This window comes from Camelus dromedarius, chromosome 3, assembly GCF_036321535.1.
Source record: "Camelus dromedarius isolate mCamDro1 chromosome 3, mCamDro1.pat, whole genome shotgun sequence".
Lineage (NCBI taxonomy): Eukaryota > Metazoa > Chordata > Mammalia > Artiodactyla > Camelidae > Camelus > Camelus dromedarius.
Genome location: NC_087438.1, coordinates 10,601,821 through 10,625,156, shown reverse-complemented (window position 1 = coordinate 10,625,156; position 23,336 = coordinate 10,601,821). Strand labels below are relative to the sequence as shown.

Here is a 23,336-nt window from a genome sequence, read left to right as displayed (position 1 = left end):
CGTAAGAGCTACTGACCCAGCCTTCCTCGTCAAAGGATTATCAGCCAGCCCCGGTCCACATGGCAGCTGCATGGCAGAGATTTACAGGAGTGTCAGTCAAGAGTTGGGAGGGTCCTCTCCTACGCTGCTGGTGGGAATGCAGTTTGGTACAGCCACTGTGGAAAACAGTATGGAGATTCTTCAAAAGACTAGGAATAGACTTACCATATGACCCAAGAATCCCACTCCTGGGCATATATCCAGAAGGAACCCTACTTCAAAATGACACCTGCTCCCCAATGTTCATAGCAGCACTGTTTACAATAGCCTAGACATGGAAACAGCCTAAATGTCCATCAACAGATGACTGGATAAAGAAGATGTGGTATATCTATACAATGGAATACTATTCAGCCATAAAAATGACAACATAACACCATTTGCAGCAACATGGATGTCCCTGGAGAATGTCATTCTAAGTGAAGTAAGCCAGAAAGAGAAAGAAAAATACCATATGAGATAGCTCATATATGGAATCTAAAATAATAATAATAATAATAATAAACATAAATACAAAATAGAAACAGACTCACAGACATAGAATACAAACATGTGGTTGCCAAGGGGGCGGAGGGTGGGAAGTGACAGACTGGGATTTCAAAATGCAGAATAGATAAATAAGATTAAACTGTACAGCACAGGGAAATATATACAAGATCTTGTGCTAGCTCACAGTGAAAAAAATTGTGACAATGAATATATGTATGTTCATGTATAACTGAAAAATTGTGCTCTACACTGGAATTTGACACATTGTAAAATGACTATAACTCAATAAAAAAATGTTTAAAAAAAAAAAGAGTTGGGAGGGTCCCGAGATAGATGCCTGAGTAGATGTTTGACTTAATGATCGCTCACTGAAAGCTGCTTTTAAACATGTAAAACCGGTGCTGCATTACACACTGTGCACATTTCCTTCTAATGCTGTCAGATTAATGATACGTATTGAATAGTGAGAAGGCAGCTTGATTCTGCTTAGCTACTACTGCTTTTGACTGCATGCTGAATTTCTTCAAAACCAATTCCCATTCGTTTTTTAAAGCAAGGGAACCATGTTTATTTAAAAAAAAAAAATGAGCAGCAGGAAGAGGTTATTAAAGCTTGAAGAGCCGGCTAGTAGCTCAGAGACCTGATACAGAAGGCGCTTTGGGAACTTCATTGAATCTTTATCTTGGCATTTTTAAAAACAACTAGCACAGTGACCTCGCTACCCGGTACCTCCCTGCTGACAGGAGAGCCTTAAATTTCAGGCAGGTTGAGTCAACAGTCACTTCTGGAGGACAGAGACCATCCATTCCTCCAGAAATAGGGTCCCTTCTCCAACCCCATGAGACCACACTTAGGGCCGCGTGAATGTCACCCAGGGCGTCAGGATATAATTTTGAGCTTAACTCTCTCCACAGGCTGTGGCTATTCTAAAAAGCATGTAAATTACAGAAGATTTTAGACCTGTCACGGGTCTTCAAGACTAATTTTTAATCTGCCCTGAATCAGAATTGCATCCTGAGGTCCTGAGGGGCCTTGGAGGTCCCTGATGTTCTGGGGCTTCTGCTTTAGGTCAGGGCAGGTGTCCACATCGTCATACCTCCAGGGTTCTTATTTGGGGGAGGAAGAAAGGGTTGGTGATTTGCCTCCTTTGATGCTAAGCACTTTCATGATTGTCAGCTCAGCTAATCCTAAACTCTGTCCTATAGGAGACCAAACTGGGTGAGCATTCCTATTTCACTAAGCATACTGAGTCTCGGGGAGGTGAAGTCATGTGCCCAAGAGAACACAGCAGTACATGGGGAAGCTCAGATCTAAACTGATGGTCCGCATGCTTCTCAGCTTACTCTGCTGGATTTAGAGGCCAAAGTCCCACTTCTGCCACTAATCGCTTTATGATTTTAGGTGAATTATTTTCCCCTATGAGTCTCAGTCTCTCTACCCTTCACAAGAGCCAAGACTCCCTACCTTGCTGGGTTTTCAGAAGGAGTGAGTGAAGTGTGAGGACTCATGAGAAGATGGCCATCACGGACGGCTGTACACGCTTAGGAAAGTACTTGAAAACAGTCAGAGCTTCATACAACGCTGCTAATCTATGCAGGGATGAATATGAACGTAATTTTAGATTTCTACTTTAAAATATATTTTCCAAAAAGAAAGAAAAGGAAAAGAACCAGCAAAAAGGAAATTTGAGTGTTACTTCGGTTGTATTTTAAGGTTCTATCCCCTTTCAAGATCTACAGCCAATGTCAACACATCTTTAGTTTGTCTGATCTTTTTGTGGTTTGCAGAGAAGGTGGATTGAGTGTTTTTCAAAGTTGGGACTTCCTGTTTTCCCCTGATCAGTGTTTTTCTCTTTGAATTCTTCAGTTTTTGTATCAGCCAGGAAAACATTTGGTGCAGTTGTATCGGACTAGTCTCGGGTTCATACGTGTTTGAGAGGGTTAGAAATTAGCTGATGTAATAGTTTATGTCATATTTTATCGTTTAGTATACTTTCATCTTCACATAGCAGTAAGTAATTATAGAGAAGGATCTTTCGTTCTGTAGAAATGGTCTTTTAGGAAGACCAAGGGGAAAGTTCTTCATGCATTTTAACTTGTGGAGAAACAGCACATTCTATATTGAGCAGCTGAAAGGCATTGTAAAGCCTTCTTTAAAACAGATTTAAATATACTGTCAGAGTTATTTTAGGCAATGAGGAAATCTATTTGCTGCTCAAAGTCAAGAAACATCCTTGGTTTTATCCTTAAAGTACAATTTTTAAAAATTTGCACTTTGCCATTTAGAAACTTAACAAATAGCCTTGGGAAATAGCCTTTTACTCTCAGTAAAACAGGAAGAAATGTTTACTTTGGTTTATTTCTAAGTGTTAAGGAGACGTTATCAAGCCAAAATCCTGAACACTTCAAAAAATTTCTAGCAAAGAAGCTTAGGGTTTTTGTCACCACAACTCCAAAAGCACAATGTGAGTTTAGAGTAATTGAAGTGGACCTAAATGTATAGTGAGGACATCGAATTTGGTTTCAAAAACATGCATTTAAGCCATCAGGAAGCTCAAGAGTGAGACTCGGCAGAACAATTCTAAGGCTGAGGATGGAATGATTCTTAAATTCTTACATAAATGCTGTTGTCGGTAATGCCAAATGAGTTTAGATGTAGTTATACCCAAAGAGTATACCTTTTTCTTATACATTTCTTTTCTTTTTGCACAGCTGCTTAGGGCTCATGTATTTTTGTTCTAAAATTCCCTTTCCTTTCATTTTGATTGGTTAGAATTATCCTCCTGTGAACAACTTGACTTGTGGGGCTGTGCTGCTATGTTCACATCTCAGCACTGATTACAGCCCTGTGTGGGCTGCACCCCACGGGCCTACAAGGCCTGGACTCACCCAGCTTCAGGATCAAAGGAAGAGCCCGGAGTCAGTGACAGAGACATCAGTGGCTTCATGGATGGGGGAGCTTCCATGTCTGAAGCAAGGTCCTGGAGACACACCCCACCACGTGCGGTGGACGGTGGGCAGGACACAGTGGGCATCTTCGCTCCCGGGGGCAGGGGGTGGTTAGCAGTTATAGGGGGCATTGAGGTCAGGTTGGCTCATTGGTTACCAGAGAAACCAGCAGAGGGGCCCACCCATCGCCACCCCTTTGATAAGAACAGTCACTAGCTGGGACCTGGGGCAGGCAGGTAGGAAGGTCAGTCAGGAGAGTGGGGTGTAGGTGAGGCAGGGACTGGTCCTGCAGGGGATGCACAGGGAGCAAGAGAACAGCCATAGGCACTGGCTGACCACACACAGTGACAATCTTCCATCCCTGCGTTGTCTCCCCACCCCCACTGCTTTCTCCATCTTCAGCAACTTGAGTCTGTCCTCTTCTTCGTCATACAAAACTGCCCTAATCCTCAGAACAGTCTGTCAGATGCGCCCCTAATTCTCAGGTTTGTGGGGGATATAAAGAAATATTCAGAGACACTTCGTGAGTGCACAGCGTCTTTGCCTGGCCCTGGGATTTTATTGATCGCTGTGCATGACATGGTGGTCAAAGAAGCTTAACAATCTGTTTGACCATCATATCGTGTTTAGTGATCAGAAAAGAGCACGGTGCCAGGCTGATATTCCGTACTCACTGAGTACATGTGAATGAATGAACTCGTTTCATGAATAAATAAATAACAGCAGTAATACCCATGACAGGAGCCGTCTCGTGGCTGAGACTGGTCAGTCAGGGGTTCCTGGGAGAGAAAGACTTGCCCGTGATCTCAGAGGATGGGCAGGCGCTGGCTTTTCAGCTGGAATTCAGAGCTAGCACAGAGAGAAAATTCAGAGCTTGGAGTCTTACCAAAGGGAGCATGGATGGTCCTGTGAAGTTCACAGGACTCCAAGAAGCCGACTCTGTCCCTTCAGACTGGGTTAAATACCTTTATGCTGTAGTCAGACTGTGTTACAGTTGTTGTTACCTATTTGTAAATGCATCATGACTGAGGTGCTAAAGACAAAAAAGGTAGAAGTAGGCCACAAATGGCTTTAAATAAGCGGCAGCAGGAGGGTGAGTTAAACAAGAGAATATTCCTCTTTTCTTATGCCCAGAGTTCTCGGTTTTGGAGACTTGCAGCTGTCTTTTGGACAGCATGCAGCTTCCAGAATTCAGCCTTGTGTTTAAAACTGTCAGAAATCAGGGTGCTTTTCAAGTGTGATGAGCAGAATTCCTTCTAAGAGGTGTCATCTCGGGTGATCACAAAAAGCACACCAGCAACCCATCAAACTTCGCTTTGTGGGGTGGTTCTCTGGCTTTGCCCCCTGAGAATTAGACATTTCATTTATTTTGTGTGCATCGGTGAAGTTGCTTTCCTTTTTCATTTTATTTATATATATATATATATTTTATTGAGTTATAGTCAGTTTACAATGTTGTGTCAATTTCCAGTGTAGAGCACAATTTTTCAGTTATACATGAACATACATATATTCATTGTCACATTCTTTTTCACCCTGAGCTACCACAAGATCTTGTGTATATATCCCTGTGCTACACAGTATAATCTTGTTTATCTCAGGGTAACCTAGGTTCTTTGTCATCAGTAAAACTATACAGATACGTGTGTAAAGTTAGTAATTTTCCTCTTCCTACCCTCTGTCATCCCACCCCTCCTAAAATCACCAGTGTTAAGTTGGTATATGTCACTCTCCAACTTTCTGCTCAGACCAATGTATTTACACATTTTTAGGGTCTTTTTTAAAAAAAGAAAAATTTTAATGGAGTGAGAAGCCATATCGTGGGCTTCTTTCTGGTTCGGTATGTTCAGTGGCACCTCATGCTCTGTGATTGCTGGTCAGCATTCCCCGGTGCGCAGGTACCATATATGCACCAAATAAGAACCATCATAATTTAGCCTGTCCCGTATTGGCAGATAGACAGAATGTTGTCCTGTGTCTGCCATTGCAAAGAATGCTTTAATGAATGCCTTTGTTTACATGGTATTATGCAGAAGTGCTTTATTTTGTTTGGATAAATTCTAAATGCAGATTATTGGATCAGGGAGTCCGTACACTTTAAATTTTAATACCTTTTGACATGTTCCTTTGCCACAAGACTATAGCAGTTTACACTCCAGCCAGTATGGTACAAAATTTCTTTTTGTGCCGATCTCACCAGCACTGGATTTTATCCACCCTGTTAGTGTTTTTAATCTGACGACAGTCTCCTTGTTTCTAGTTTTACTTCCCTGACTCCCCAGTCTCACAGTCTAGCATCTTTTCACATGTGTATGCTCCATTAGTACTTCTTCTGTGAATCACCTGCTCTTCGTGACTTTCATACCTGGTAAACAAAGGTCCCCTTCACAAGACTTCTTTTAAAAAAAAATTGAAGTATAGCCAGTTTACAATGTTGTGTCCATTTCTGATGTACAGCATAATTTTTTTTTTAATTTTTAACGGAGGTAGTGGGAATTGAACCCAGGACCTCATGCATGCTAAGCATGTGCTCTACCATGGAGCTATACCCCTCCCCCACTAGATTTCTTTATCACGTTTTCTTGGTTGTCCTCCCATACAAAGCTGAAAATCATTTTACTCAGGCCCAAATGAACACCCAGATTGCTGGCATTTTTACTGAAACCCCATTAAACTTACTGATGAGTTCAGAAAGCTCTCTGCTATGTTCTCAACAATGTCTTGTCCAGAAGGAACATAGCTTGCCTTTTTATTTCGGTCTTATTTCATGAACTTCAGGAAAATTCTGTGATTTTCTGCATTTAGGAACTATTTTCCTTGTTGAGTTTATTCCCAAGAATTTTATAATTCTCTTTCTTATAGCATGGGAGAGAGGCAGTTTATTAGTCTAACATTGGTTCAATGCATTTATTAGTCTAATAAGACACGGAAGCCATTAGAAACAAAGAAAGAAAAATGGCTTCTCTTTTTTTCTCAACACATTACTTTTTTTTCTTTTTTTGGGGGGGGTTGTAATTAGGTTTATTTGTTTGTTTGTTTGTTTGTTTGTTTGTTTGTTTGTTTGTTTGTTTGTTTGTTTAAGGGAGGTACTGGGGATTAAACCCAGGACCTTGTGCGTGCTAAGCACACAATCTAACAATCGAGCTATACCCTCCCCTTTAACAAATTACTTTTAAATAACAGACGTATGTTAAGGAGTTTTATTAGAGAGTTATTCTTTTAGCAATTTATATTAATATTTTCCTCTAGGATGCTTTAAAATAATGTCAGTGTCAACGGGTAAGATTCAGTGCTTGTACTGCACATCGGTCCTTTTTCCTTTGGAGTCTCGAGTCTGGATGGAAATGTCACAGGACTTACAAAGGCTTAAATAACCCCATGTGGTGGTGGGTATTTTGGGGAGGCTTCACTGTCCATTCTTAGTTTGTACCAGGAGACATACGTCCGCCGTCCACTATCCTAGAGGCACTGAAAGAGCACTGAGCACGACCATCAGACCATCTGGAGACCAGGTGGTACCCAAGCTGCTGTCCTGCTGTCAGTGGGGCAGCATCACTGATCTTCCTATTTGGAATCATTAGGGTCTTGAATGGGGCTGTAGTACTTTAAGGGATGCCCTTCCTAGATGCTCACGGGGATCCCTGGAAGCTTCGGTCCAGCGAGCTTTCCCAGCTGCTCATCCTGTAGGACTTCTTTGCCCAAAGTGCAGGATAGAGGCTGACCAGGCTGCACACTGCCACCTATGAAAGCATCACTGGGGCCAGGAGCCTGCTTTTGACTTCTTTCAAAGAGAAAAAGCCTCAAGGAAGTTTTTTTTAACCTTTTTTTTATTGAGTTATAGTCATTTTACAATGTTGTGGCAAATTCCAGTATACAGCACAATTTTTCAGCCATACACGAACATACATATATTCATTGTCACTTTTTTTTTTTTTTTTTTTTTGCCGTGAGCTACCACAAGATCTTGTATATATTTCCCTGTGGTATACAGTATAATCTTGTTTATCTATTCTGCATATGCCTGTCAGTATCTACAAATTTTGAACTCCCAGTCTATCCCTTCCCCCCACCCCCCACCCCCTTGGCAACCACAAGTTTGTATTCTATGTCTATGAGACTGTTTCTGTTTTGTATTTATGTTCTTGGTTTTTTTTAGATTCCACATCTGAGCGATCTCATATCGTATTTTTCTTTATCTTTCTGACTTACTTCACTTAGAATGACAGTCTCCAGGGACATCCATGTTGCTGCAAATGGCGTTATGTTGTCATTTTTATGGCTGAGTAGTATTCCATTGTATAGATATACCACATCTTCTTTATCCAGTCATCTATTGATGAACATTTAGGCTGTTCCCATGTCTAGGCTATTGTAAATAGTGCTGCTATGAACACTGGGGTGCAGGTGTCTTTTTGAAGTAGGATTCCTTCTGGATATAAGCCCAGGAAGTTTTAACTTAACCTAATACATCTTCTTAGAAATGCTCATCAACTCCCCAAACTAAATTGCCATTAGATAAAGGTAATAATTTTCTTTAGTAATAATTATTTCTAATACTTAACCATCTGGATGAGTAAAGACATTTCTGTATGAGGACACACCCCCCTTCCCCTCTCTGTTAATAGTGGGGAACTGTTTATCCTGCCTACCCTCCAACATCCACCCACCATCCTCAGTCTAGTGTTGAAGGACGAAAGAGCCCCAGGCTAATGGCCTCCCTGGCTTCTGGTTTGGGCTACACCATATATTAACCAATATTAGGCAAGTCACAGAGTCTCTTTGAGCCTTGGTTCCTTTTCTACAAAATGAGAGTTTTCTGTACTTTCCCTGTTGCTATAGCATTGCTAGATAAAACCAATGAGATAATGAAGCATTGCTAGATAAGGCACATCCAAGATTCCCCTATACTGCATATGCAAGAGGTTGGTATTCTTCATGTGATCCATAAATGTTCCTTGAATTAATTATTATACACCAGCAACAAATATGCTTCTGTGGCTGCAGCATCCTTCAGGTTCAAGGGCCAGGTGGAGAAGGGTCCAGATGTCACCTTTCACTGGGTCCCCTTCATCCCCTTGCTCATATGGGTGAGAGGGCTGGAGCAGGACAGCTCTTCAGGCATCTCTGATTTTCAGAGATCCAAGACCAGAATTAGAGTCAATCTAGATTTACAGACTGAAGCTCAGCATGTGCATTAACTAACTCATTATTATATATATGAAATCGTGACAAAAATGTATTCATTCTCTTCCGTCTAGAAATTTTCAAAGCACTTTAATTTGACCCACATTATTCTATAGCTTATTAATTTATCCTGTCACTTGAAAAATATTCAGCATAATGCATGGTTATAGTTGTGCAGACAAAATAAATTCAGAATATATAATTCTTAAATCCCTGCAACAGCTGTTGACACCATTTGACTCTTTCCTGATTCATTGGTGCTACCGTGACACTCTTTGCCCTTTCTTGAATTGTGTTCTAAACAGTTTGTTCAGTGAGATGATTTGACTTTATCTAGAATCTCATGAATCAGGTAAAATAATATAAACCAATAATAGCAGTGGGGGTCTGGGGAGGTCATGACAAAGCTGCTTGCACACAGCAGAGCAAACACTGAAGCTTTATCACATTAAATATTGTCTATTTGAATTTGGGAGTTCCTTTCGGCATGTGTACGTGTCTGTGCATGTGTGCACGTGTGTGTAGGACTCGGGTATAGAACATGTATGGGCTGGGTGGACTAACCTGTTTAATGACTAACTTTGACTCTCTCTCCCTCGCCTCCTAAAAGCAATCAGATCAAAAGCCCCAGACCCTTAGAAATCTTTCACAATACTTGGCGTGTGCCGGTCATATAAATACCAGCAGTGAGTCATAGCTGAGCCCCATGATGCAGAAATAAATGAATCCTGCAGCTGAGAAGCGAGTAAAAATTTTGGACGAGTTAAAGATTCTGAGATGATATTTTATCCCACGTGTTAGAGAAGCTCATAAGCATTCTTGTCCACATCTTTAGAAGGCCACTGTAGAGAACCCTTAGCCTCTCTCCCACCCCAGGCATGGTGAGGTTGGCGCGTAAGCTTATGGATGGCCCACGTGGTGCTGCGTTCCCAGGTTTTGTTTGTACCCTTCACCATGCTGTGCGGTGCTGATGACAGAGTGTTAGTGACCTGATGTCTTTCATCCTCCTTTTCTTGGCACGGCTCAGATGCATGATGACTTCAGTCTCCCTCTGTTCATCCTCCACATTTACACTTGTAGGGCTTGCTACCCGTGACTGTTTAAAAAATAATCTTTGCTTCAGGGTCTTTGGAATTTTCCATAAGAAATAGACTTTATCCAAAAGTTCTCTTTGTTCTGATCAGCTAATCCTCTCTGTCTAAAGTAAGCATTTGGCACCAGCTGCGATATCAAATTCAAAGTGGAAGGAGGGCTTGGTTCAGGATAATAGAGTGAATGGTTAGGATCGTAAGCCCAAAGGTCAGCATGTTCTGGATTCTTCTCCCAGCTCTGTGTCAGCCTGGACAAGTGCCTTAGCCTCTCCGTGTACCAGTCTTTCTCACGAGTATGCTAGGAGATGATAGTATGTCCCCCACAGGGTTGTCAGGAGAATTAAAGATCTTAGAACAGTGTCTGTCACAGTGCAAGCACTCAGTAAACGTTAGCCACCAAGATAGCTCTGTTGTCATTAGTACCGTGGTCACTGGGTTTCATAAGCTCCAAATGCAAATAGGCATTCTCTTTTTCTTCCCTGAGAAAAAAATGTGTTTATAAATGTCAATAGAAGTTCATAGATGACATTATGGAATGTTGCAGCATTTTTTTTTCTCCAAGCTGAGAGTTTTCATGCTGGAGGGAGCAGGTTGGGTCAGCATGCTCAGCTGAGGACAGTCCAGTCCAGCTCCTCCAGCCCCCCAGTGCATGCCCAGCCCCAGCAAGTTACCCAGTTACTCAGCCGCCCTCCCTCCTGAGTCTGGCTGTCCTTCTGCTCCGCCCCAGACAGGGCCAATCTGGCTCAATACAAGTCTGAGTCAGAAAAGGAATGGAGCTTCTGAGCTGCTTGCTTGGAGATCTACAGCCGAATTATAGGTGCTAATCAGGAAAAAAATCTATTACTAATTACAGAGAGAGTATGTAGGGTATGTAAGTGTGTGGGCAGAGAGAAAGCATAAAAAGTTAGACTCCCCAGATCCCAGAGTTAATCTATTCCAGACTGTTGTTTATGGAGTTGTTGTGCTGGTTGTTTTTTTGTTTTGTTCTTTTTTTAACATAAAAGCATTTTAAACTCGGTTCTGAAGTGGAATGGATGTAATCTTGAGATACTAAGAAATATCGTCATTTGGGGACCATTTAACTTTATAAGTATTTTAAAAATGAGTAGGAAATGCAGAAATGTTCGTAATAGTAAAGATGTGAGATCAAGGTGAGGAATAAGTAAGGATTCTTTAATTTATGGGAAACTTTGGTTTTTTTAAAGTATGCTAGAATTTTCGTAGTACTATTTCTTCCTTGTCAAGCCTCCCACCATCTTGAATGAAAGTTAAATTTAGGCAAATAAGCGTTGTGTTTGAATAAAAGATCAAGAGGATATGAGGAGGGCCCTATGACAGTAAAATATACCCTTGAATGAACTAACATATTTCTAGATTGAAGAGCTCAAAAGTAAAATGCTTTGTGTTTCCCCTGAAGTATTGAAGAAACCAGCAGGGGAAAACTGAGTTAGCCAGACTTTGTATCTGTTTAGTAGTTTGCCTCTGTTCTTTATAGAAACTCCTCTCCAGGTGTGAGAAGTGATGGAGAAAACCAGTGTTATATTTAAGACTTGCCCTGTGTTGGCTCCAAGCTTTCAGGAAGCACTAAATATGGACAGCACTGAACAGAGCAATGACTCTGGACCAGAGAGCCCGGGGTTCATTTTACTGCCACTCCCTTTAAACCACAGCCTCATGTGTGGGTGTCAAGTTCTTGGCCAGAGCTCCAGCTAGACAGAGTGAGGGTGTCTCCTTTAGAGGGATATAGATCCTTGAGAAAATAAAACATGGCTGGAAAACTACCAGGAAGACCAACGATCTAATTTAACCCAAACCACTTTTTAAAATACAGACGAACAGAACAATCAGAGTGGAAAATTACAGGAACCCAGACTTAGAGGATGGAAATCCAAAGATGCTGATTATCCAGGTCATTAGAAGCTGTTCCCACAGGTAGCTTTGCCTACGCGTGGACTTCTGAATCTTCCACGTGTCCCAAAAAACAAATTTTTGAAGACCTGGGGTTTGGGAAAGAGTTTTAAGCTGTATTTCTTTTGCAGCAATAATATAGTGAGTTTGCTTCATATCATAAAAGGTGTCAAGGGATCACTGAAGCTGTAGACAGAATAGTCTTTTGTCAAAGAGATTAAATGACAATCTAGCAAGACAGAGTTATTACCCAGCCCTGTGTCCCATTGGTTATTCTAATCCAGGATGAAGCAAGTAAAGAAACTATTCCTCTTACTGAAGGTAAAATAATGGGACCTTCAGCATTTCATGTAATAATCTGCTATTTTAGGGAACCAGTTTCAAACTCAACACCTTTTTTGTGGAAGAATTTGAAAAGCCATTTCTAGATGAGCAACATGATTATTTTTTTACCATGTGGCCATGAATGTCAGTTACAAGCTCAGGGTCCAGCTGCTCTTGGCACTTCCTGAGCTGCATGGCCACCTCTTTTGAAGCCTTGTTGCCTTACAAGAACCCATCTTTCTGAATTTGGAGATTACCTCCCTGGTTACCTGTCACTTAGCACTTAGCAAGATTCTCTTAGCTTCTCCAAGAAGGTTCTCTTATTGTTTAACTCTAAACTTCTGATTTTCTTCTCACAGCAGGTGACCTCTGTTACAGAATTTGACTTCATAGGGGAACAGCTTGTTCTGTATCCCAGTTGACATTTGAAGGACACGGGAGAAAAGGAGTCGGAAAAAATCTTTGCTTCAGCTTTACACTTAAGAGGCTAATCCTGTGGCCCCATGTTGCATCCTATTTATGTCCGTGTGTCTACAATTAAGCAGTCACCTTTATCTAGTACCTACTGGCAGCCCCATGTGACACAGTAGAAACAGCAGTGGAAGTCCTTGCCTATCTCATGAGAAAATACCACAATTACATGAACGTGTATGAGCTACTGCCACCTCTTTGCGTATATTAAATACATAGATTCTACCAAAAAATAGGTTTCTTTATCAGAAAACTAAACGTGCAGTTGGAGGATTTTATGAACGAACAGATACATAGCTGGATATTGTAGTTAACACATTTGTTTGTTCACATATTTGAGTTTCAACTGTGTCAGGCATTGTGCTGAGTAGAGGTAGGAAAGCTGGTGACAAACCAGCCCCGTCCCTGCCCCAGGCAGCCTGGAGAGACGGGCACTCAGGTACCCGGGCAGCCCCAGCCCCGCCTGGTGAGTGCGTCATGGGGCCGGGGTGGGGGGCGCTGCAGGGCACAGGGGAGACCCAGGCTTAAGGGACGCGTCCCAGAAATGTGATTCCCGAGCTGACTGTGAGTTCACCGGTGAGTGGGTTGGGGACAGGGGTGAAGGTGATTCTGTGCAGAGGGAGGAGCTTGGGCCAAGGCCTTTAGCTGAAAGAGAGCACGGCATATCCAGAAAACTGCAAATAGTTGATGCCTCATGAAACACCGTGCAAGGGGAAGTGTAGAGATCTGAGAGCGGACGGATGAGCAAGGTCAGATCGCGAGTGGCCTTTGTGTTTGTTCACTGGTTGCACGAGTAGTTATCGGATGCTGTCTACCCATGTGCCAGACACCGTTACAGGCCCGCAGCGCCAGGTTTCTGGAGCCGCGGTCTACAAGCAGGGTGCAGCCCTGAAGCAGCTTGGAGACCCTTTTTTTTTAAAACTTTATTTTTTTATTGTAGTATAGTTGATGTACAATATTATGTAAGTTATAGGTGTCCAGTATATCGATTCACAATTTTTAAAGGTTATACTCCATTTATAATTCTTATAAAACATTGGCTATGTTCCCTGTGTTGCACAATACATCCTTGTAGCTTATTTTATACATGATCGCTTGTACCTCTTAATCCCCTCCCCCGTCTTGCCCCCTCCCCTTTCCCTCTCCCCACTGGTCACCACTAGTTTGTTCTCTATATCTGTGAGTCTGTTTCTTTTTTGTTATATTCACCAGTCTGTTTTATTTTTTAGGCTCCATATGTAAGCGATAACATACAGTATTTGTCTTTCTCTGACTTATTTCACTTAGCATAATACCCTTGGATGCTCTTATAGGAACTGAAGATTTTTGTGATCTGACTCGAGCATGGAGGCAAGGAGGGCTTGGGGATAAGAAACCCGCTAGGGACCTGACCCACAGCATGGCAACAGGGCTGGTGAAACCTGGTCAGATTCAAGAGAAACTAAGGAAGGCATATGGATAGGACCAAGAAATCCTGTGGGTGTGATGGTGAAAAGGCATCCAGGGAGGTCTTCAGGCTTCTGGGTGGGGACCCTGGATGCATTCATTTGAAGGGAACCCAAGGGGAGGGCCAGCTCTGTAGGAACCCAAGTAGCCTAGTAGGTGGTGAGCTCAGTTTTGGAAACGGGGAGGTGTTCGGATGGAGATGTGTGGGTCTGTTGCTTGAGAAGCCTGAGAAATCTGGAGAGATGGACCTGAGACCCCACCCCCCACCCCGGCAGAGTAATGGAAGTTGTGGGTGGGGGCGGGACTTCTGAGTTGGAGTGAAGACTGAGAAGAGGTGCGGGCCCCCGGGAGAACCCTGGGAGCACCAACATTTAAGAGACAGAGAGAGAGAGAGAGCACCAAGGAGAAAGAGCTGGAGCAGAAGGAATAGGAGGAAACCCTAGAAACTTTAGTGTCCTTGAAGCCAAGGAGGAAAAAGTGCTTCAGAGAAGGAGTGGCCAACAGGGTCAGATCTGCTGAGGGGTCAGAAGGATGAAGACAGAAAGTGTCAGTCTGGTTTAGCAGGAAGAGCACGTATCGCGGGCGGGGAGTCAGAAGCCAGAACCCAGCGGGAGGTTTTAACAAAGCATTACGTGTTGACTACCTGTTATGTGACCAGACCATGTCAGATGTGGTTCTGGGGATACAGACAGGGTGCCTGCATTTTTGGAGCTGCTGTTCTAACAGACTGAGGAGTAAATGCGAAAAACAAAAATGGAAATAAGGAGCACACGTAACGTTTGATAGATGTCTATGGAAAGAAGGTGGGAAAGAGGGCGGTAACTAGAGAAGTCAAGAGAAGGGTGATTTTTCAGATGGAAGAGGCTTAAGCAGGTGTATTTACATGCTTAATGGGGAAGGGCCAGTCAAGCAGCCAGGATCAGACCAGCAGGAGAGGCAGATGGCTGCTCCTGACGAGGTCAGAGAGGCACAAATGCAGAGACCCAGGTGGATGGCCCCACACCGGCCCAGGTCAGACTGGCCTTTCCATTGTAATAGGTGAGAGCAGGTGAAGAAGGGTTTGGGGCAGATGTGTTTTGTTGAGGATTGTTTTAGGGTGAGAAGCAACAAGGAGTTTAGTTTCTACCTGATGGATTCCGTATTCCGGATGAAGTAAGGGGTGAGGTTATCTGCTGAGTAGGAGGCAATGAGGCAGCCCAGGAATACAGAGAGGAGGGAATGGGAAAGACGGAAGGAAAACTGAGCAGCGAACAGCCTGGTCGAGGAAGGAGATGATGAGTGGATAGTGGCAGCAGCCTGTGTTGTTGGATACTTGATTCCAGCCGTTCTCGAAGCCCAAGTAGAAGTCTGTAAATATCGATAAGAGTGGAACAGGTAAATAATTAGATGAATCCGGAACCAAAGATTTGGTGAGCTGTGGGCATTGACAAGATTGTGGTTAAAGTGATGAGCATCGCTTTAAGGAGGACAGACTGCAGGAGCCAAGAGAGAAAAATGGTGGGGGTGGGGGGGAACTGAGAGAATGAGAAGTTTAATGAAGTTTAGAGTTGGGGGGGTGCGGGGAGAAAAACTCACAGAGCTCCCAGCCCGGAGATCAGCTGTACTGCCGGTGAGCCAGGGCTGCTCTCAGGGACAAGGCGTCACCTCCTGGACCCCTTCCCGGGGGTGCGACATTCTGCCCAGCTAGTGAGGAACGCTTGCTGTTAACATTGGCACGAAATGATGGGCAGGACTGGGGTGAGGCGGTGACTCCTGGTGTGGAGACTCTCAGTCTGCAGTATAGAAATGTTTCTGGCCTCCCGAGCCCACCTTTAAAATGTCAGCGTGTCTTCTAGGGTTTAATGATCTAAGACAGTTCATCCTGGGAGATCACATGTGGGATTTGTTAGCCATTTCCCTGGAGGTTGTGTGTGGTTTTTGTTTTTGGGGGTTTTTTTGGTCTGTTTTGAGTTTTTTGTTTTGCTTTGTTTTTTTTTACTTTTTAATACCCTGTCATTCTGCTGACTTTCTGGAGGAAAAAGTTAGGCAATAGAACACCATGAACCTGGCAGACGCTGGGAGATCCTAAGGCAGGTAAGACCCAAGAAAAGCCTTCTGGAGCCAGATAAGTTTTTAAGTCAGACATTCTGCATTGCCGAGTGCCCGCAGCATGGAGAACCCTGATTGAAGGGTGAGGAGGCGTGGGGGCCAGGCCATCTGGGATCAGAACCAGGCTGTGGTCGAACGGCAGCTTCCTATTTACAGTGGTTGGAGTCCTGTTAGCTGTGGCCCTGATCTAACGTGTCTTTACTTTGGGAAGCCCATGAACATTTAGAAACCTGCCTCTAAACAGCCAATGAGCCTCTGTACTTAGGACTGTCTTGGGACAGAATTGTGACTCCAGGCCTAAGGCACTTCGAAGACACCTTAAACACGTCTGCAACTGAATTTCAAAGCCATAGCTTTTCATCTTTCAGCAGCTGTTCTTCCTGGTCTTGGCTAGAGATGCAGCAGTGTTTGCGAGTGACGTGGCCAGGACAGAACTAGCTGACTGATTGACGCTGACCTATAGCATTGTGACCTCCCCAGTATGACATGGAAGGCTTGCTACATCCTTAATATGTTCAAATTTATCTCTGGAGTGCTGCAGGGCTGAATCTCAGACTCCTTTCTGTCTCTGTCCTGTCTAGATGGTCTCATTTAGTCTCCTGCCTTTAGATACTACCTATACGCTGATGACGTCCAGGTATCTGCAGCCCGGACATCCCCTGTGGACTCCAGGTTCATGCAGCCAACTATCTTACCTGATGACTTCTGTGCTTGGAATCCTAACGGGCATCTCACACCCAACAGGGGACTTCCCAATGGAGGTCTTGCTTTTTCCTCCCATCCCTTACCTACCCCAGTCTCCTCAGCTCAGTAAGTAACTATACCATTTAATTAGCGACTTACCAAAACACTCAACCGTTGGCTTTGATTTCTCCCTTTTCTACACGCCCACCATGTAGTCCATCACCAGAGCCATTTATTTTACCACCAAAAAGCTCTCAAGTCAATCACTTCTCTCCATCTCCACTCCCCGGCCCCCACCCAAGTCCAAGCCATCGCCTTCTCTTACCTGGATTACCACAGATCTCCTGACTTCCTGCTCTGCCGGTCCCTCTTCAGACCACGTCCATCCTTGCAGACAGCAGGAGCCTCTGTCCCACCTCTGCCTTGGACCCTTTGACGGCTTCCCACTGCTCATAGAACAAAGACCGTGTTTGTGTTCTCCACCGTGACCAGGAATGACCTCAGCATTGCCTACCCTTCCAAATTCACCTTACACCCCTCTCTCCTCTCACTGGCTGCTCTTCTGATCCTTAAAAACACCAAGCCTTCCTCCAGCTCTAATACAGCTGGTTCCTTCTTGTTCTTCGACCCTCGGCTCAAATGTCATCTCTTTGAAGGGGTTTCCTTGTCTGGGTCATCTGAATAAGCTCCTCCAAGGAGTCCCCAGCTCATTAATTTCATCTCTTCAGCACCCATCACAGGAAGGGTTTATGTTGTTTGTGTACCTCTCACTTCATCCTTTCAAGTAGTCATCATTCTCCTTTCACATGACCCCTTACCATGTTGTAGGTCTGGGCATGTGGCCTGAGCCAGACACAGTTCTCTGTGCCCTGGAGCTTACATTCAAGTGGAGAAGATAGACAGGAAGACAAATAGCAAGTAAGCAGCAATATAATGTCTAGTAATGAACGTGCTATGAAGAAAAACAGGGTAAGCCAACTGAGACAGCCAGATAAAGCAAACAGTAGGTGCGTGAAGGGCACGGGAGAATTAATGACTGATAAGAAAACGTCACAAATAAATGGGTAGTGGGTATTTTATTCCATTTGGTGTTGAAGAAATACGCTATTTTGAGAAAATTAATTTTAGGCCATACTTCACAGCATAAGTTGCAGGAGGATTAAAAAGCTAAAGGTGCAAATGGAACTACAAACTGGACAAAATTACTTTATCTAAAGATGGGTAAGAATGATGAAGTCCAAAATTATGGAAGGAAACTCCATGAAATGATTGATCGACTACATAATAATTTAGTATTTCTGGTATCAAAAGAAAATTATAAAATTAGGATATGAACAAATTGGGGGAAATACTATAAAAGGGAATAATAAAAAGGCTAAATAATATTAATATAATATATGTCTTCAATTCTAAAGCTCTTTTTCCCTTGTACTTTAATGTTTCTTGAAATCAGGATGTTTCCCCATCACTGCATACATTTAATGTAGTCAAAAAAAAAGTTAAATCAATGGTATATCTTACAAGTAATAATATCTTCATCTTACAATCAAAATGTGATTTTTTTTTTCCAAGTGCAGACTAATCAGTACCAACATCGAAATTCCTGGTAGAAAAATACCTAATTCAGTCATTCAGCCAAAAACGTTTGAGTGTTTATGATGTAGCAAGGTGGTAGGTGTAAAGTAGTAAACCATGTAGACAAAAATCCTTGCCTTCAAGTGCCTTCTCTGGGCCGATGGTGCTTGGGGCCCTGTACACTACTTACATACAATCTAAGAGCCATTATTTCAGCGAGAATAAGTACTTTGGCCAAGGCCTCTCCGTTGTTAAGAAGAAGCAGATCCAGTCAAGTCTGCGTGGCTCTAAACCCTGAGCTCTTTCCTCAAATTACCATAATTGTTGAGCTGAGTGGAGTTTCCATGCTCAGTCTTGCTGACAGAGCCATCATTCCCAGTGCCCTTCTTTCTTCGCTTCTGCCTCCGCACTGGATTTAGGACTCCCTCAAGGAACAGCTGGTGGAAATAGAAACATTGCAGTGGATGCCCCAGTCAGGGCTGATATGTTTTTAGCAAAGAATAAAGTTTTACCAATAAGACACATAAAAAGATTAATCCTACTTTATTTAGGTGCCTTCCTATATGCTTTTAAAACTTGTACTAATGTTATTGAAACTCAGGTCCGGCAAACTGGGGCAGGCAGGGAGATGGTGGGGCAGTTGGCCTTTGGACATGAGTCCACCCTTCCCCCAGGTGCTGGCCTCCAGAAAAGAGCAAACTTTCCTTTCTACCAACACTTGCTTTTCACGTGGTGAGCAGCTGAGCCTGAGTTTTGATAACACTAATATATAATGATATCATTTAAATTTGAACACACATTTTAGCAATGAAAATAAACAATTTACAGTCATGGACTCGGGGAGGATGAGAAGGAGAAGAACAAACCATAGACTCTTCTCTGTCTGAGAGAAAGGAAATTAGAAGTTGCCTTCAGTTAGATTCTCTGGAAGCAGAACCCGCCTTGGGGAATTCTTGTGTGAGTGATTTATTGAGTGTGAGCTCTAAGGAGGAGAGGAGAGAGAAGCAGTGAGTGGTGGGAAAAGGTTATGCAAGGATGTTGTCCCCACTGAAGACCAACTTCCACTTGATCCTACAGGAGCTCTGGAGTATGAATTGTACCAGGGTGATCCCACAGAGAGGCTGGGAGGTGATTTTGTATACTCTGAAGTCAGCCAGCCATTGGCTGGGTGCTGCCTGGGGGTCAGGTGTGGCTTAACCAATCCAAAGTGGCTGGGGGCAATTTTCCCTGAGAAGGAAGCAGCTGTGGGGCATTAATGGCCAACTCCTAGCACCTGGGGATGGATGCGCTGACCAGTAAAAGGGATCTGGGTGGATCGCCGACAACATCCACTATAGAAGTCCAGAAGGAAATTAATCTGGAAGATTATCAAGTGATAGGTTTTGACACATAGCAGGAGTCCTCTGACTTGATACACCTTTTGAACACGAGATTTACTATCAAAGAGCTTGGTGGTTGTTATTTTGCTTTAGGGTGTTAAAGCATTAGATCAGCTTTGGTAGAAGGAAAATTTGTTCTTCCGGAAGGCGTCATGGCAGGAATGCTCTGCAAAGGCTAAGAAGTTTCTTATGGAAATTTTTACAGTTATGATTGGAAAAAGGAAAAGAGAATAAGAGATATAATTGGAAACAATTAGCAAAAACTACTTTGTGTGATACCACTTTAGCAGAGGAATGATACTGAATTCCTACAGCTATCATTTATTTTTATCCTAGATTTTTCTAAAGTGATTTTACACGTTGGTATCTTCCTATAAATACATTCTTTTTGCTAACAGTGTTTTGCATAGAATGTTCAACTATAGAGTGGTGGATAAGCATCATTATAGAACATTTGTCAAAACCCCCAGAATGTACAACACCTAGAGTGAACCCTAATATAAACCATGGACTCTGAGTGATAATGACGTGTCAGTGTAGGTTCATCAGTTGTGATAGATATATGGGATGGGATGTTGATGGTGGGGATGTGGTGTGGGCTTTGGGGGAGAGGGACTATGGCGACTCTGTACTTTCTGCTCCATTTTGCTGTGAACCTAAAACTAATCTAAAAAATTAAGTCTATGTTGAAAAGTGTAGGACTGTACAGAAAGCTGAGTCTCCTTCTCAGTCAGTGGCCTGTTCCCAAAGACAGAGTCAATGTTCTGGCGACATTTTAAAAATAAAGTTCTTTCCACCTGGACATCCATTCCCACCATCTCCAGTCTAATTTATACGTCCAGTAGGTGGGCAAGTTCACTTGGAAATGCCATCCTGACAAGCTGCCAGGATCTCAGAGGGCTGGCCCCTCATGGAGGGTGGTTAAAATAGAATATTCTACAACTGCATCTTCTCCAGCAAGAATTATCCCAAAACAGTGTGTTTGGTTTCAAGGTTTTCCTATTTGTCTGCACAGAGATCAGGAATATAGATCAAATTAAAACACAGTAGAATCAGGTGAATAGCATCATTTGATGGTGTAGCAAATTCCTTCAATACCTATTTTCATAGTGTAGAACTTACTCTGTGCTATGAGGGGTACATATATAGTACACACACAGTATTTCTCTCTCTCTCTCCCTCTCTCACACAAACACACACCCCTTCCTTAAAGGAAGAAAAGAAGCCATCACCCACTCTGTATAAAGTGGTTGACTCATCTCCAGGATGCCTGTTGCTGTTGTGTAAATGTAGCCTGCAAGTAAAATTTAACATGTTAAGCTCTTAACCCAGAACTTCTTAGAAATGTTTTCTGATATTAACATAAAGTGCTTATTGAGTTTTTGCTATTACTTTAACCCCAATGGACAGGTATCTCCCCTACAAGAAGATATTTCAAACTGAAGCTAATATGGATGAAAATGAAAAATAATAACTTTTATCAAATTACAGTGAGATTTACACTGTAAACTGCTTAGCGTTTCTATAGAAACATGATCTGCTGAGTTTTACTGTTGAAGTGGGACTCCCTGGAGACAAGACAACATTTCTAATGCTGTGTGTGTGTTTCTTCCCTCCGTAGGCTTTGAACCGGGGCATCGCTGCTGTCAAGGAAGATGCAGTGGAGATGCTGGCCAGCTACGGGCTGGCGTACTCCTTAATGAAGTTCTTCACGGGCCCCATGAGTGACTTCAAAAATGTGGGCCTGGTGTTTGTGAACAGCAAGCGGGACAGGACCAAAGCTGTCCTGTGCATGGTGGTGGCCGGTGCGATCGCCGCCGTCTTCCACACCCTGATAGGTAAGGCTGTTGGCCGTCCACTAGGAATCTAGCTTTGGTAATTCCTTATTCCTCTTAATTTCTTTACATGTATTTATTGCAATGTGATCTTTTCCGTAATCATTAAATATTTCTCCCAAAAATTTCAAGGGATGGAAGGAATGGAATTTGGCTTCTAGGGCAAGAAAAGAAAATGTGTTTTCTCTGGGAAGCTGTAGTTTTGTGTCTTTGGTTCCCAAATCCTGTGTCAGATGACGATATATACGTATATGTGTGTATATATATATAAAAAATAATATGTAATATTATGTATTAGTGTATGCATGACTGGGACATTATGCTGTATACCAGAAATTGACACATTGTATCTGACTATACTTCAATTGAAAAAAAGAAACAAATCAAAGCAAAACATGGATCCAACCTCAAGGCACTTTTGGTCTATTGGGTAGAAGCAGATTTTTTTTTAAGCTACAAATTAAGCTACATAAGATTAGAGAAAGGAGGGGTGGGGAGAAAGAAAGAGAAGAAAGAAAGAAATAAAATTATATATTAGTGTTATTAAAACTCATCACCACTAAAAAAACGGCACATGCTTTTGCTAGAGACAGACATTACTATACAGACTCACTTAATCTTAAGAATAAAAATAGAATGATTGTTAGGATTAATGTGCATCAGCTGTGGAAACAAAGGTTGTTTTATGTATTAAAATTATCTCATTTCAGGACTTCATTCTTCTATTCCAAGACAAGACTAAATACTCTTGGCATGACATTCTTTCCATGAAACAATGAGAACATTGTATGACACACACACAGTGACTGGCCTACAGGTTCACCAAGACTTGGGAAAGCACCTTCCTTTAGAGCTGGAGTTCTACTTCTGCCTTCTATTGAGTGATAAAACCCATAAGGGCATGATTTCAGAACCTCTTGACTTTAAAATAGGTCAGGTTACCTGGCATAAAAATTGAATGCACGCCTATTGAAGGCAGTTGCATGAAGCCTGTGAACACTTCACAAACCCACTGTAGGAGAACCATGGATGTTAGGGTTGAATGAAGAGCCAGGAGATAAACCCAGGCCATTTCCAGTGAACCCAAGTGTCTGCTAATGTTTACTCCTATGACTGAATCTGAAAGTAAATGGAGTGAGGCCTTGGTGGTTTTCCTTTTTAATGCAGCATAGAATTTTGTGCTGAGGACCGTGTGGAAGAGAGGATGCTTCTTGCGGGCCAGATATTCAGCCAAAGGGTCACTATTGATCATCGCATTGGGCTCAGAGCTTCAGGGCATGGGGTAGAGAGGAGATACCTTGCTTTCCCTCAGCTGACACCCTGAATGCAAACTCATCAGCTGAGGTGTGAAGAAACTTCTGCAGCTAGATTTGATCTGGACCATTTTCAAAGATGTTTTATGTATTTGAGAAAATTCCATATGTGAAATGAATGGGTCTAAATAAATTTTTGCCTAAAAAGAAAGATAAGTTAGTTCCTTTTTGTTACTAGGTTTTTGGTTGGTTTTGTTTTTTTTTTTTTTAAACTTCTAAATAAAACTAACATTCCCTGTTTTAGTCATGCTTGGATGAGACTTTGGGACTAACGGCTAATTACTAGCTGCCAGTAATTAAGGAAAAATTGAGTGTACTGGGTAATTGACACTGTTGGGAAGAACATTTGGTCATTGAAATAAAAATCAATGTCATTTTCCAAGTTAAATCTAAGATTTTCAATTTTAAAATGGAATCATAAAATCTTACATTTGAACCAAAATTGTTCTGTATCCCAGATATATCTAACAATCGCTTTTATCACTGTTGATATTTTTACAATTATAGTGATTTTCTTCCACCAAACAGGTTCTTTCTGCAATTGCTAAGGAAGCATGTGTCA

The 23,336-nt window shown here is 42.5% G+C and overlaps 1 protein-coding gene across 1 annotated transcript in view; it reads left to right on the top strand.

Moving 5' to 3' along the window:
- ANKH (ANKH inorganic pyrophosphate transport regulator) overlaps positions 1 to 23,336 on the top strand; it is a 130,389-nt gene that overhangs the window by 60,721 nt on the left and 46,332 nt on the right. Inside the window, exon 2 of the mRNA XM_010981973.3 lies at positions 21,248 to 21,464. Coding sequence (XP_010980275.1) covers positions 21,248 to 21,464 — 217 coding nt within the window. The remainder of the gene's footprint in view (positions 1 to 21,247; positions 21,465 to 23,336) is intronic.